The sequence below is a fragment of the Lonchura striata genome, chromosome 23 (assembly GCF_050655825.1).
Source record: "Lonchura striata isolate lonStrDom1 chromosome 23, ASM5065582v1, whole genome shotgun sequence".
Taxonomy (NCBI): Eukaryota; Metazoa; Chordata; class Aves; order Passeriformes; family Estrildidae; genus Lonchura; species Lonchura striata.
In genome coordinates, this window is record NC_140725.1 from 5,493,265 (window position 1) to 5,508,896 (window position 15,632).

Sequence of the window (15,632 nt, forward strand, 5' to 3'; positions counted from 1 at the left end):
CACTGGCAGGGCAGGTGGGATGGGCAGCAGCACTGGCTCTCACTCAGCACCACAGTGTGGGTGTCTTGGGTGCTAAAGCAGCATTTATTGCCTCTTAAAGCAGCAGAATTGCCATACTCCTGGCAATTTCGGAATCAGCATGGACTGTGTTTTGCTTTAAGAGGCAATTTCACAGTACAACTTGGAAATAAATACATATTTTATCCAGTTTACATCTGTGTCATATGTTCAATGTGGAGTATGTGATGGGTAATGTGTCCAGGTTTTGCTCTGAAGATTTGTTATGGGCTGGAAGTGCAGCAGGACTATCAGTGCTCACCTTGTAGTGTAAGGATCTTCCCCTCCCACCTGTTCCACTGCAGCACAGCATGTTCTTATCTCACTGGTTAAATAACTTTATGCTCTGTATTGAAACTTGTGCTCTTCATTTACCACAGGGCAGTGACTCTCGAGTTAATCAGAAACCAGGGAGGCAGGTGCTCCCAGAGACCAGCTGCATTTCAAAACAAACCTGCAACTCTCAGTCTGAAGTCTTTATTGACTGTGGGAGAGGAAGCCTCCGAGGCTGTCACTGCAGTGCCAGAGCTCATGTGGCTGTGTGTGGGGTGGGGGGGATGGAGAGGTGTGTCAGGGGTCTGAGCACACCTTTAACCAGGTGAGGAGTTTGCTGCTGTCCTTCATGGGATCTGTAGTTGAAAAATGCTGCAGGATTTTAAGGCTGGTGTTCCTGTAAAAGACAATAGGTAGTTTTATGGGATGTGTAAAGGGATAAATGTTTTTGTGTCTCAAAGCTGCTCTGAGAAACAATTAAAGGAATTGGTGCAGAAGTGCATTATCACAGCCAGGAGAGGAAGAGCTGGAGCTGACCTGGGTTGTGATGTTTCTATTGCAGTGCCAGGGGTAGTTTGGGAGGGTCAGGCCCGAGCACAGATCTGGTTGCAGTTACTGCCCCAGACTGCTGCGTGTGCTGCTGGGGCAGCCAGCAAGCCCAGCCACAATCCCACTGCTGTGCTCTGAGTTTTCTCCTTCATTCACACAAAGTTCTGTGTCCCCATTCCCCAAGCTCACTGTGGTGCCAGAGATTTGGGAAATGGGAATGCTGGTTGGAGCTGTTGCTGCTGCACATTTTTCCCCCTACATGCTCCTCAGTGCCAGGAGTGGTGGGGCTGCCTGCCTGGACACCTTGGCAACCCTGCTGGGGCTGTTAAGGTGGGGGTTTTGGGGTGCATCTTCTGGCTTAGCACTTCCTGGGGCTTGGGGGTAGAGCCTGCTATGGCTGCTGGTGTTTGTGTTCCTGGGTGAGCCAAACTGGGTCAGATCTGTGTGTCAGCTCTCAGGGCTGTTGGAGGGAAGGAGGTCACACATGGGCCTGTTGAAGGTTTCCTGTGCTCAGGGGCTTCCCAGCCCTCATCCTGTCATCTGAAGCTTTGTGCTGAGCTTCAGGAGAGGCTGGTTCCTCCAAGCAGGCCAGGCTGCTCTCCAGGGCTTGCTCATCTCTCCACTGCCCTGTGCTGCCCTTACTCCCTGAACTTCCATTTGAACTAGGCTGGTTCCTCCCATTGGGTGTTTCCAGGATGTGGCTAGCTCAGTTTCAATATTTTAAAGCATTTTCAGAGGAAGGAATGGGAAAGGGCTGTGGGAAAGGGGATGGGGTGTGTGCACCATCATGGGGTGCAATGATGGGAGCAGATTCAGCACCCACTCAGAGCTGAGGCTGCTGGGCTGCTGCTCTCCCCGTAGAGAGGAGTGGATGTGCCGAGCGTGGCAGCAGCTCTGCTCCCTGCACCCCAAACTGCTGCTGCAGCACAGCCTCCCTGTGAGACAGCGCTGCAGGAAGCAGTAACTGCAGTCAGTGTTCATACAAGAGGGAAAGGTGCTGGGGAGGAGCTGGGTGCTGCCCCAGGGCACTGGGGGGAGGCTGGGGTGGTGCTACCAGTGCAGGTGCTGTCAGCACTCGGCCTCCAGCCACATGCTTTTCAGCTCTCACCTGCTTTCCTAAGGGCTCCGAGAGCCAGGGGCTGCCCCTGGAAGCCAAAGCCCTGGCTGGGGCAGCAGCAGCCTGCTCAGCCTTCCTGCCAAAGCCACACAGGGCCCCGGCCAGGGCTGGGGAGCAGGGTTGCACAAGTGTGTATAACACTTGTGTAAATGGAGTAAATGCAGCCTCAGGTTAAGCAATAGGTCAGGAGGCTCTGGCTGGTGTGGCTGGGGAAAGGTTTCCGTGACCTGCGTGGTGGTTCCTGCCTTGCTGCAGGTGCTGTGGGGAGGGGCTGCTCCTGTTGGGGTGCAGAGCTGGTGGCTGTAGCTGATGCTGCTTGTTGTCACCCTCCTCCTCCTGGCCCCCGTGGGCTGGCTGGGGATTTCCAGCACAAGGATTGCCACAGAGAGATGAGTGGTGGCTACAGCAGGAGCAGGACCTTGTCACATCACGGCAGCATGGAGGATGCTGGGATTCCTGCAGGAGTGGGGGCACAGCTTGGGGCCCCCATGGCACTGCCAGCTCATTTGCAGGACCTGGTTTCCTTCGGTATTTCTGAGCAGCACGGGGCTGTCCCGCGGCCGGGTGGGTGCAGGGTGAGTCAGGGCGCTGCTATTGGCGTTGCATCAGTTCCCTGCATGTGGGAGCTGCACGGGCACGTCGGGAGGACAGATCCCAGCCACTCCTGCTGCTGCTGGAGCCCGGCCCCTGCTGCGGGTGCCTGCTGGTCCCTGCTCTGCTCCAGCCAGAGCTCATCCTGTCCCCCTCCCCAAAGAGCCTGCAGGGCACTGGTGCAGCTGTCCCAGCTCTGCTGGGGAAAGACCAGGCAGACACAAGCGATGGAGAGGCTGCCTGTATTGAACAGTGGGAGCAGGGCAGGGTGCAGCCCCGTGTGCTGGGCCAGGGCACCGGGCAGCCCCCCAGCCCTGCAGGCTCCCAGGCCTGGCTGTTCTGGCCAGCCAGGGGCCCGCAGCCGTGCCTGGGAGCCAGTTGCCCTTGGCTGCTGTCTCAAGGAGCTTGCCCGGGGTTGCAACATGTGCAGGAACAGCTGGAGAGGATGGATCTGCCAGATCAGGCAGTCAGCGGGTGAGTTTTGCAATCCCTCACGCAGTGCAAGGTGACTGAAGTTGGGGCTGACCAAGCCCTTGTTTCTGAACTCCCAACAAGCAGCAGAGCAGGAGGATGCTCCTCGGTGAGCTTCACCGGGCAGAGTCAGCCCGGGGGCAGACCCAGGGCCAGTGGTTTGTCCTGACCTGCCTCCAGCTGGGTCCTGCTCCTGGGGAATGGCTGCAGCTCCGCTGGATGGGGCCGGGCCCAGCCAGCACCAAGGGATGGAGGCACACGCAGGACACGGCTGGGACTGCACCAGCCTGGCCGTGTCCTGCAGGGCCTGGGCAGGGAGGAAGGTGTGGATCCTGCCTGGTTTGCTGAGGCCCTGCTCGCACCTTCACTTACATTTTCTGCCTGTCAGGCTGGATGGAGCCATGTGGTTACTGTGGTGCCACCATCCACTGGCGTCCTGGAAAAGAGCAAAGGAGAGAGAGGGGACAACACCAGTGGGAGCACCCAGCCAGGCTCCTGATGGGAGCAGAACTGGGAGCTTTTCCCAGCAGCTACCTCCCTGGGCTGCCCAGTGCCACCCAGTGCCTGTTGGGAGCTGGTGGGTCACCCACACTGCCCATTAGCAGAGGTCAGCACATTGCCCTGTCCCCAGCCACTGGCTCCCTGTGCCCCCCTACAATTCCCAGCCCCTACCTTCTGGGCTCTCTCCCTCACTCCCACTGGCACTTTGGTCCTCTGCTTCCCCTGGCAGCTCGGGGCTGTCACCACTGTTCCACGGCAGCTCCTGCAGCTGGGACAGGGTGTGAGGGTCTGGGGGGTCAGAGGGGGCTCTGGGGGCTGCCACCCCCGGGACTCACCCGTTGGCGCAGGCTTTGCTGTTCCCGCAGCAGCTCCAGGAAGCGGCTGCTCCACAGGAGCTTCTCAGCCCCCAGCTCGGTGCAGAGGAAGCGGACATCGGCCTCCAGAGCCTCCAGCCTCCCCAGCATGGCCTCGCCGCGCCACTGCCCTGGCACCACAGCTCAGCTCCTGCCAACCCCCATGGCACCAGCCAGCCCCAGGGACACCCCTGGGCCAGGGACCCACCTGTCTGTCCAGGCTCCCATGCAGAATCTGAGTCCACAGCCTCCTGCTCCTCCTCACTTCCCTCTAGTCTAAGCTGCAGGGCTGTGCCGAGCTGGAAGCCAACACGGACACTGGGGGCTCACAGCTCCGTGGGGAGCTGAGCCCAATGGCCCCTGGCACCAGCCCTGGTGCCACCCAGCAGGCCGTGCCACCGGGCTCAGCTGTCCCGGGCCTTGCCCAGTGCTCGTTCTCTCCCAGCAGAGGAGTTACCTCCTCGGTGACCTGGAAGGCACCATCCCAGCAGCTCTTGTAGCACATCAGCAGCACCTGGGGGATAGGAGGGCTCACACCTACCCTGTGCAGTGCAGAGCCTGGAGCGGTGTCCCCGGGTCCCCAGGGCTCCCGGTGGGCACAAGCAGCGCCGCGGGATGAGGCGCAGCAGGTGTTGGGGCTGAGGTGCAACAACCACCAGCCCGCAGCAGCAGCAGTGTAGCGGTTGCATCCTTCCTCCAGCCCTCTGCTGCAACAACCCCCAGCCTGCAGCAGCAGCGGTGCAGTGATTGCACCCTGCCTCCAACCCGCAGCAGCATTTGGAGCTGGCAGCGGTGCAGGGAGGTCTCTGGGGAAGGGCTGGGCAGTCCCTGGAGAAGGGCTGTGCAGTCCCTGGGGAAGGGCCGGGCGGTCCCTGGGGAAGGGCCGGGCGGTCCCTGGGGAAGGGCCGGGCGGTCCCTGGGGAAGGGCTGTGCGGTCCCTGGGGAAGGGCCGGGCGGTCCCTGGGGAAGGGTCCTGTAGTCCCTGGGGAAGGGTCCTGCGGTCCCTGGGGAAGGGCTGTGCGGTCCCTGGGGAAGGGGATGTGCAGTCCCTGGGGAAGGGCCGGGCGGTCCCTGGGGAAGGGCCGGGCAGTCCCTGGGGAAGGGCCGGGCAGTCCCTGGGGAAGGGCTGTGCGCTCCCTGGGGAAGGGTCCTGCGGTCCTTGGGGAAGGGCTGTGCAGTCCCTGGGGAAGGGTCCTGCAGTCCCTGGGGAAGGGCTGGGCGGTCCCTGGGGAAGGGCCGGGCGGTCCCTGGGGAAGGGCCGGGCGGTCCCTGGGGAAGGGCTGTGCAGTCCCTGGGGAAGGGCCGGGCGGTCCCTGGGGAAGGGCCGTGCAGTCCCTGGGGAAGGGTCCTGCAGTCCCTGGGGAAGGGCCGGGCGGTCCCTGGGGAAGGGTCCTGCAGTCCCTGGGGAAGGGTCCTGCAGTCCCTGGGGAAGGGCCGTGCAGTCCCTGGGGAAGGGCCGGGCGGTCCCTGGGGAAGGGCCGGGCAGTCCCTGGGGAAGGGCTGGGCAGTCCCTGGGGAAGGGCCGGGCGGTCCCTGGGGAAGGGCCGGGCGGTCCCTGGGGAAGGGCTGTGCAGTCCCTGGGGAAGGGCTGTGCAGTCCCTGGGGAAGGGCTGGGCAGTCCCTAGGGAAGGGTTCTGTGGTCCCTGGGGAAGGGCTGTGCGGTCCCTGGGGAAGGGCTGGGCACTCCCTGGGGAAGGGCTGGGCGATCCCTGGGGAAGGGCTGGGCGATCCCTGGGGAAGGGTCCTGCAGTCCCTGGGGAAGGGCTGGGCAGTCCCTGGGGAAGGGTCCTGCAGTCCCTGGGGAAGGGCCGGGCGGTCCCTGGGGAAGGGCCGGGCGGTCCCTGGGGAAGGGCTGTGCGGTACCGACCCAGGCCAGGCTCCAGAGCCGCCGCAGCCCCCGCAGCGCGGTCCGGCAGAGCGCCAGCAGCCGCCGCCCCCGGCGCGCCCGGCCGGGCCGCGCTGCCGGCCCGTGGCACCTGCGGAGCGGCACCCGCTGAGCGCCCGCCGCTGCCCTCGCCCCATCAGCGATGCCGAGGGTCGGGGTCCGTCCCGGCGAGAGGGGAGCGGACCCGCGGGACCCCCGCCCCCTCCCCGCTGCCCCCTTACCCAGCCATGCGCCGGGCGCGGCCCCTCCTGCCCCTCGGCGACCAGATGAGCTCCTGCCTAATCCTCCTGGACAGGCTGTGCAGGGATTAGCCTTTCCTCAACGCTCCACCTTTGGGGCCCGTAAGGACGGTGGATGCTCTTCTATGCTTTCCTTTGCTCGGGATTCATCTTTCACAAGCAAAGGACTGGGGAAATAGTTCTAACCACTATTTTTAGCTTTAATTAGCATTCAGGTAAAGTCTGTGCAGCTCCCTGTGACTCCTGTGGCCAGGCACTGGCCACCCTGGGCATCTTTAGTCACTCAGGTTCTTTAGGAAGTAAAACAGAAGTGTTCAGAAGACAAGTGGAAGTTTTAGGCATAACTGCTGGAGTCAGGACCCGGCGGGGAACAGCTGATCCTTTGACTGAATCCAGTGTGTGCCATTTCTCCTTCTGCCCCAATCAATGTGCCCACCTCAGGGTGCAGAACAGGCTGTCCCCTCCTTTGGTGACACACAGAGCCAGAGGCAGGAATGGCTGCACTTCCCCATTGTCCCTGCAGCACCCCAAAGCGTCACAGGGAATGCAGAGCTGACCCTGCCACACAACCTGCCTGCACAGAGGCTTTGAACTACAGCAGCTCTTTGCTGCTTCTCCAAAATGTTCCACCCAAGAAAGTCTGGCAGCTTTCCTCGAGGTCAGAGGTGCAGCAGAGACTTCAGCCTCTGGAATCCAGGTGCTCCAGCCATCCCTGCTTGGAGCAGCAGCAGCAGAACTGTTTTCATACCAAGAGAATCAAAACCATCAGCAGAGAATTTTTTTTTCCAGCTGTGGAGGAGCAGGGCTTTGTAGTTCATGCTGTTCTCTAGATCGTCCACCCCCCTGTACTTAAACTGTAAGTTAAAACCCAGAAGTAGGCCGGCTTTGCAGCTTGGCCTTTAAGCTGCTTTATCCTGAACCCCCGTGGAGAAGCAGCCGCCAGTCCCCAGCAGAGACCCAGCTCCCTGCAGGATAAGCCAGCTCCCTCCAGGAACAAACACGGAGCTGTCTTGATCCCCGGATCAGACACTGCCCAAAGCAGAATTCTGCTCCCTCAGAGAGCTGCTCCCTGGAGAGAGCTGAGGAAGATCCCAAACCCCAGGGGAGCAGAGGTGCAGCAGAACACACGAACCCTCGGCTGTGCCACGGGCCGGGCACACTCTGGGGACTTGGGACAGCCCTGTCCCATGGGCCCTGTCCCATTGCCCCTGTCCCACGTCTCCCTCCAGCAGCAGGAGTTACACAAACACATCCCAGCACTGACAAAGAAAGCAACTCCCCACAGCTCAGTTCAAGCACAGAACTGAGATTCTGACATCCTGACGCGGTGCTGCTCGCCGTGATTCCTGTCCCACTCCAGGGACAATCCAGCTGCCTCATCCATCCCTGATCTGCAAGCAATATGCCAGCAGAACCGTGCACATTCCAGTCCTGCCTTGCAGCAGGATCAGCCAGACACAGCTGGAGAACAGAGCCTGGCACTCCCTGCAGAACTTAGGAACACTACCCCGAGGAGAGAAAGCACCAGGAGAACCTCCCGTGGGCCACAGGGCAAGGAACAGCTCCAGTGCCAAAGGGAAGAACCCCAGCAAGTCCCCATGAAGCAGGTGGACACTAAAAAGCACCAGGAGTCAAAGTTTGGACTGAATAAACCATGAGAAGACACAAACATGGAACTTTTATTGTTTATGTACAAATGACAGAGGTTTGTATTAAAAAGAGAATCCACCCAAAGTCAGCGACAGGGAAGAGTTGGCTTTGAGCTCTGGCCCTTCCTGCACCTAAAACACTGAGGAATATCAGGAGATGGTGTTTAAAATGAAACTAAGAGAAAAGGGTTAAACTGCCTTCTTCTCTGCTTGAGTAAGAATCAAGAGCTGCTCCACAAAATGAAGAACCTTCCACTACACGGACTAAACAAAGAAACCCAAAGTCAACTTGTAACTATACACTTCAGCTTTAAAAAAGGCACAATGAAACCAACGAAATAGAACAAAACCAAACCTGCAAAGCTAAATATCAGCAATGAAAGTAAATTTAAGTCTCACAACATGAATGGGACACACTGAATCCTACCCCAGTTCCAGTGGAAAAGGAAATGCCTCTCTGTGGGTCTGCAGGTGACAGGGGGGCAGCAGTATCAGCCTTTTCAGCAAGTTCCCGACCAAGGTGGAAGCACAGAACAGTCAGGAATTCAGAACTACAACTACTACACCACCTTTGTCTTCCTGCAACTCAGGTGATTTAAAAATGATGCAAAGTACATGGTCCAGGATTTCCTCCCCCCATCCAAGTCCCTTAGAGTGAGTCACTCCTGCTGCAGCTGCCATCCTGCTTCAGGGCTTCTCAGTGGGGAGTCACAGACCTAAATCCCAGGAGCATCAGCACTGATGGCTCTAGTAGTCCTGCAGAGAAAGGACAGCACAGGCACATTAACACCTTCCCACCTCCGATTCTGCTCTTGGAGCTGGGGGTTCTCAGTCCTCTCTCATCTCACACACCACTAGCTGCAGGAAAACAGATCTTTTCCTTGTAGCTAAACACTGAAAAGCAGGACCCTTCCAGCCTTGAGTATCAACTCAAACCAGATGCTTTTGATGCTCCAGATCATGACAAAATAACAGGATGCAAAGCAGCTTTTTCCATGAGAAGCACACAGGAGTTATCTGTGACCTGGGCTCAGAACAGCCCACCTGGGCTCAGTTGCTGTCACAGCCAGGGGACAATGCTGATCTCACGCTGTGACTCCTCAACCATGACAGTAAGAACTCAAATGACAGCAGCAGCAGGAGGGTTTTTAAAGCTTGAGAGTCAGCCAGCCCTTCCAGTGAGCAATGAAAACACAGACAGAGCACGGATACTTACGGCTCTTGGCTTTTTGTTTAACTTGAGATCAATCCTGTGGTTGGAAAGACAAGAGAAACGTCCATGTCAATAGCTGACCCAACACCAGAGTCACTGCACAGGGCACAGCTACGACAGAGACTATGGTTAATCCATCCACTCCCAACTGGCTGAGCCAGGGCTGTTCCCAGCGTTACTGGGCATGAGAGCAGCAGAGGAGAGTCGAGTTATTATTTGCCAAAAAGCAGATTCCATCCACTCCCAGACAGAGTTAATCAAGGGGCACAGTCAATCACAAGGCACTTAGGCAGGTGAACAAGGGGAACTAGGCATGCTTTATGTTAATTTAATCTGCCAGAAGTGTAACTATGCCACAGGTAATTAGCCAGACATGGCGTGAGAGTTATTTACTTGGATAGAGAGAGGAGTTAAGATGACAAGGATTATATGAGCCAAAATTACTGAGTTTAGTACATTTTTCCAACAGGAAATATCCATGTCTATACTTATCTCCTTAAGCAGCAAAGCCAAAAGAATCAGTTTTTAAACTAAGTTTTAAAGTTAAAAAGTTTTATCTATTTAAATATGAAACAGAAAGGTAAAGAAGAGTGAAGTTAATTTATAATTTGCTGAAGTTATTAAATAAAATGTTACCTCCATCACGCTTTTCTGTTTTTAAAAAAAACTTCCCAGCCTAACCTAATATACATACCTACAATTAAACAGATAAACTAGGGGTTAGCGAGGTCTCAAAAGGCACATCGGTGTCTACACACTAACAACACAGCACAAGTACTAATTCAAGTCAAACTTACTCAAAGTCATAATCAAACATGCCAGACGGGCTGAGGGGCAGCATTTGAAAGGAAGAAAGCAATAGAAATTAATATACTAATGAATTAAATCAATTAATTGATTAGCCACCCTAGCGAGATTGCTAAAAAATTAAACGAAATAAATAAGAAAGCCAGTGTTCAAACACCATCAAGTTTTTCAGATATCTGATTAACCAGGACTGGACACAAAAAGCACTCCGGGCTGGCACTCCAGAGTCCCCCTCCCCAGTGGGTTTCTGGGAACAAGAGCTGTTAGCAGAGGTGGGTTTGGTTCACACGGGATTTTAGGAGCTGAAGGAGGGGCAGACCCGCAGAGGGCAGAGCTCAGGGGCAGGATAGGAACCCGAGGGCTTGGAAAACCAAAATGAGGGGTCAGGAAGCTGGGGAGGGGGCTGGGCTGCCAGGGCAAGGCGCAGCTGGCTCAGGAGAGGGGACACACAACTTGGTGCCCAATCCTGCACTGGGCTCTCCCCCCACACCCCCAGCACTGTCCCCAGCAGTGGTGGCCCAGGGACGTTTGGCCAGAGCTGAGCAGTTTGGTGACTGTCCCACCCCTGAGACAAGAGCCACAGCACCACCTCCAGACACAGCTGTGCCCACAGCTGGCACTGGGGAGGAAGGACTGAGCACAGAATCCCATTCCAGCACTGCACTGCTAGGAGCAAACAGTGCTGGGTTCCCTCAAACTCTTATTAGCTGTGACAACAGCTGAGCACACAGAAAATATCCAGCCTGGCCTTGCTGTGGTGTGGCAGGGAGCAGAGGGACAGCAGAGCCTCTGGAGCCACACCTGAGGCCCTGTGTGCACCTGAAGCCAAAGGTCCCCACAGGGGAACCCAGCGAGGTCCTGCAGGGTGCTTTCCCAGCACCTCCAGTTCATGGAGGAGTGAAACCCAGAGTCGTGCTGGCAAGAGGAAGAGCTTCTGAATCAAGAGAAAAGCCAGCATTTCTTTTTATTTTTCTCTTTTTCATGCCAGACCCCTCAGGGGACAGACCCACAGGTCTGGCTGGAGCACCTGTGGGGTTGTGGAACACCCTCGCTGCACGACCAGGGATTGGGTTGTTGCTGGGGTGTTTTTGGCCTAAATATACTTGAGAATTGTTTGGTCTTGTCTGCCAAAATTTAGGGGATAGTCAGTAACAGCAATCACAATTTTAACAGAGCTTTTATTACAGACAAATTTAATTATCTTTTTATCGTTTTTAATTGTCTATCTGGCCCTGCTGAGCATTACAAACAGTCAGTTCCTGCCTCGCTGAGTGTCTGACACAGCCTGGGAACACAGAAGCTGCCACAGGTGAGCAGGGCAGGGCTCCTCTGTCCAGCAGCCTGGCCTGGCAGCAGCAGCCAAAGCTGCAGAGGGGGATGTGAAGGAACCCAGAGCCACACAACCTGTTGGGAGGCAGCTTCCCCCCAGCTCCTGTCCCTAAAGTCCAGGTCATGGACCAGAGCAAAGAGATTTATGTCAGTTCCAGCACCTGCCCTGCACCCCACCATGTTGTTGGCCATGGTTTGTCCAGGGAGAATATTTTATAATTTGTTTGAAATGGCAGTTTTCTTAAGCTGTACTTCAGTTTTACAGGTTGTTTCTCTGGACTTGTTCACGGATGTAGTTTCTTGTGTTATTCCTGAACTTCTTCCAAATATCTACAGGCAAAAAAAGAGATTTGAACTTCTTTGGATTCCCAGCCCATGGGGAACCAAAGGGACATCCAGTCCTTTCGGATATTTGCCCAATTCAAGCTGCTGTAGGAAGGAAATTCTGACCCAAGAATTAAAGACACACTAATGACCCAACACTTAATGAAGGCAAAAAAGGAGTTAAGCATTTTTCAAGCATTGTACCTACCTCGTGTCCCCACCCCAACTGCCCCAGCCCCCCTTTTAAGCTTTTACCACTTTAAATCCTTTCTCTAATTGCATGGCAGGTCCCTTAAAGAGGAGAGCCTGTCCCTAGGCAGAGGCAACAGCTCAGAGCCAGCACAGACTGGCTCTGAGAGAGCTTTTAAAACTAGAGAGTTTTAAAAGCTCCATTACTTCTGTGAGATCCCTAGGCCCCAGTTCAGCAATCCTTCCAGACAGCTCTGAGTATCTCCTCTCCTCAGCTTTCCTCCCTCAGGGCCTGACTCACAGGCACTGTCACTGCCAGAGCCTGGGCTGAGGGCACAGGGACCAGCTCATCGCCCTCATGACACCTTAGGGGCAGAGCTGGACAGGTAAATCCAACCAGAAAAGAGTTCAAGGAATCTGTTTCACATGAATTTCAGGTCAGTTTAATAACAAACACTCTCAGGTGAAGGTGACACAGCAACTCCTCTATGCCAGCACTGAGACTCCATAGGGATGTGAGAGCTGGAAGGGGCTGCAGTGGAAATCCAGACACTGGGAGTGTCCAAAACCCCAAAAACATTCCCATTTGCTTTCCACCCTCCTTCAAAGAAAGCACTAACATTCCTGCCCTACAGAAACCAAGCAGCAAGCTCAGGAGGTCAGGACCTGATGGAAGGAACAAGCTTTATCCTGGAGAGATGGAAGAGCTGGAGAAGCTGCCCAGAAGCACAGCTGTGCCACAGCTGGAGTGAGCACCCTGTGCTGCTTGTTTAATTTCCTTGGCACTCTCCCCTCCTCTTCCAAAACCAAGAAAAACACCCAAACAACTGACCCCAGCTGCCTGTTGGTTATTCCAACGTGCTACTGGTTCCCCTCAGGCAATAAATTCAATCCAGCCCCAGCCAACTGTCCAGGTGTGGTGAGCAGGCTGCTGGTCCCACTGACCTGTGTCTGTTTTTGTTCTTTCTCTTTTTGTGGCTGCTGTGGTGGCTCCCAGAGGAAGTGGAGGAAGCAGCTTTCTGGGGCTTCACACCTTGCACGGAGCCATCCAGCTCTTCAGCATCCTCCTGGTTGGGCTCATTCTCCTGGTTGTGGAAGTCTGGAGAAGTGTCACTCTCTGTGCCACTGCCCGGCTCCCCTAGAGCAGGACAAAGGCAGGTGAGCACCAGGGTGAGCTCCTGGCACAGCCCTGAGTGGGAGAAACAACCCCAGCACAGCAGCAGAGGCACCTGAGCCCTGCAGCACCAGGTGAATCACAGAGCCTGGGACACAGCCCTGCAGGACACACAGGAAGCTGCTCCTCAGCACTGAGGAACTACATCCCCTTTGGTGCTGATCACAAAAATGTTTTTTCAGTGTCCTGGGGGTGTGTGGTCCCTCCCCAGGTCTCCTGTGACTGACACATCTACAGATGCAGTGCTTCAGCTCGTCCAGCCTCTTCCTCCACACAGCACCAAAGCAATTCCAGTCCCTTTTACACACAACAAAGCCCTCTGAGCCTGGAAAGAACTTGGGAAGTCAACAGGAGCAGCCCGAGGGCAGCAGACACAGGGATTGGGAAGGGGAGCCAGACCCCAGCCCAGATCTGGAAGGCTGAGACAGGGCTGAATGGTGGGGGACAGTGTAATTCTTCCCAAATTCAGAGAAAAGTGACGAAGGGACTTACGCTTCTCAATGAGCTGGTCCTGGACTCCAGCTAACGCACTGACAGCCTGGGAAACCAAATGGGATGTCAAGCCAAGCAGGGATTCACTTCCCAGTGCTCAAAGCATGGAGCCCAGCTCACACAGACACGTCCCTCTGATGCCCATGGCCCCGTGTGGCACCGGGGGTCTGGTGACAAAGCCAGGGGACAGCGGTGACAGCAGGCACAGGCAGCCTCCCACCCCAAACACTGGGAAAGGGCTCTGGAAGGGGCTGCAGGGTGGCATGGGGATGCTTAGGGAGCCAGGGCAGGGATGGGATTGCAAATGGGGAAGTCATTCTGGAGGTGATCACAGCGGGACTGAGGCACCAAGGGACAGGGGTGGGATCGGGATAAAGCAGGAACAGGAATGGGGGCAAGGAAAGGGATGGGAATGGAGACTGGGATGGGGATGCTTAGGGCAGGGAGCCAGGGCAGGGATGGGATTGCAAATGGGGAAGTCATTCTGCAGGTGATCACAGCAGGACTGAGGGACGGGGAAAAAACAGGAAGAGGAATGGGGGCAAGGAAAGGGATGGGGCCAGGGATAAGGAGAGGGGTGAGCACAGCGGTCAGGGCTCATCCCGGCACTCACCGCTGCCGAGGTGACCGAGGACTTGCTGAAGAGCCTCTCGGCCTCCTTGAACTTGCGGTTCCTGCGGTCGTTTTTGCTGTTGGAGTTCCTGAAACAGAGACAGGCGGGATGGCGGGGCCGGCGGGCGGGGGGCCCGGGCCGGCGGGCAGCGCCTCCGCCACTCACTTCTGGTTGGTGAGGTAGCGATCCCAGCCGCGGATGATGTTGCCGTACATCTGCGTGTCCTCCAGGTAGCTGCCCTCGAAGGCGTAGATCTGCCGCTCCAGGTTGGCCAGCGTCTCCTGAGGGAACGCCGCCGCGCATGGAGCAGGCCCGGCCGCGCCGCCCGGCCCCGCCGCCGCCCCGGCCGCGCCGCCGCCGCCCGCCCCGCGCCCAGCCCGGCCCCGGCGCTCACCGCCAGCTCCTGCTTGCGCTTCACCAGCTCGGCCAGCTCCCGGCGGGTGTCCGGGATCTGCGGCGGCCCGCCGGCCTTGGCGTGCAGCGCGGCCATGGCGGCGCGGCCTGCGCGGGGCGGGGCGCGGCGGCGCCGGGCGGCCGCCAGGGGCGCTGCGGAGCCGGGAGCGGCGGCGCCGGGCGGCCGCCAGGGGCGCTGCGGAGCCGGGAGCGCGGGGGAGGCGGCGGCAGCGACAGCGGCGGCGACAGGGACAGGGACAGGGACGGGGACGGGGACGGGGACGGGGACAGGGACAGGGACAGGGACAGCGATGGGGATAGAGACAGAGACAGGGACAGGGATATGGACAGGGACAGGGACAGGGACAGGGACAGGGACGGGGACGGGGACAGGGACAGGGACAGGGACAGGGACAGGGACAGGGATATGGACAGGGACAGGGACAGGGACAGGGACAGGGACAGCGATGGGGATAGACACAGAGACAGGGACAGGGACAGGGACGGGGACAGGGACAGGGACAGGGACGGGGACGGGGACAGGGACAGGGACGGGGACAGGGACAGGGACAGGGACAGGGACGGGGACGGGGACAGGGACAGGGACAGGGACGGGGACAGGGACAGGGACAGGGATATGGACAGGGACAGGGACAGGGACAGGGACAGGGACAGGGACAGGGACGGGGACGGGGACAGGGACAGGGATATGGACAGGGACAGGGACAGGGACAGGGACAGGGACGGGGACGGGGACGGGGACGGGGACAGGGACAGGGACAGGGACAGGGACAGGGACAGGGACAGGGACGGGGACGGGGACAGCGATGGGGATAGAGACAGGGACAGGGACAGGGACAGGGACAGGGACAGGAACGGGGACAGGGACAGGGACAGGGACGGGGATAGACACAGAGACAGGGACAGGGACGGGGACGGGGACGGGGACCCAGATAGGGACGGGGAGAGGGAGAGGGACAGGGACGGGGGACGGGGACAGGGACAGGGAGAGGGACAGGGGCTGGGATGGGGACAGGGACGGGGACAGGGATAGCGATGGGGATAGAGACAGAGACAGGGTCAGGGACTGGGAGAGGGACAGGGACGGGGACAGGGATAGAGACAGAGACAGGGACAGGGACAGGGACAGAGACAGGGACAGGGACGGGGGACGGGGAGAGACAGGGATGGGGACAGGGACGGCGACAGGGATAGAGACAGAGACAGGGAGAGAGACAGAGACAGGGACGGGGGACAGGGACAGGGACACAGGGACAGGGGCTGGGATGGGGACAGGGGACAGGGGCAGAGGCAGGGACGGGGACAGCAATAGCGACAGCAGCAGCAACAGGGACAGGGACAGGACGGGGACAGGGATAGAGGCAGGGGACAGGGACAGGGAGAGGACAGAGA

General features: G+C 57.9%; 1 protein-coding gene across 6 annotated transcripts; it reads right to left on the minus strand.

Annotated features, from left to right (window-relative positions):
* Positions 1 to 7,673: 7,673 nt before the first annotated feature.
* Positions 7,674 to 14,338, minus strand: MEAF6 (MYST/Esa1 associated factor 6). 6 transcript variants are annotated; one of them, XR_013341179.2, is made up of 9 exons: positions 14,221 to 14,338; positions 13,992 to 14,107; positions 13,827 to 13,914; positions 13,214 to 13,259; positions 12,493 to 12,685; positions 9,696 to 9,725; positions 9,535 to 9,592; positions 8,902 to 8,935; positions 7,674 to 8,441 (listed from the first exon to the last, which is right to left on the minus strand). XR_013341179.2 is itself a non-coding variant. In XM_021554829.3 (8 exons), the coding sequence occupies exons 1-8, from the start codon at positions 14,314 to 14,316 to the stop codon at positions 8,433 to 8,435; spliced, it is 612 nt and encodes a 203-aa protein (XP_021410504.1). In that variant the 5' UTR covers positions 14,317 to 14,338; the 3' UTR covers positions 7,674 to 8,432. The 6 variants fall into 6 exon arrangements, 3 of the variants coding, with proteins under 3 accessions (XP_021410504.1, XP_021410505.1, XP_085416132.1); XR_002467720.2 differs by lacking the exon at positions 9,696 to 9,725; XR_014949955.1 differs by lacking the exon at positions 9,535 to 9,592 and having other exon boundaries at positions 9,696 to 11,364.
* Between the last annotated feature and the right edge of the window lie 1,294 nt (positions 14,339 to 15,632).

Bases quoted from the DNA above. Each gene is read 5' to 3' on its own strand.
- MEAF6 (XM_021554829.3), bottom strand. From the start codon at position 14,316: ATGGCCGCGCTGCACGCCAAGGCCGGCGGGCCGCCGCAGATCCCGGAC. The intron at 13,260-13,826 runs GTGAGTGCCGGG...TTGGTTTCCCAG, and splicing joins CCTCGGTCACCTCGGCAGCG to GCTGTCAGTGCGTTAGCTGG. The intron at 8,936-9,695 runs GTAAGTTTGACT...TTCCAACCACAG, and splicing joins ATGTTTGATTATGACTTTGA to GATTGATCTCAAGTTAAACA.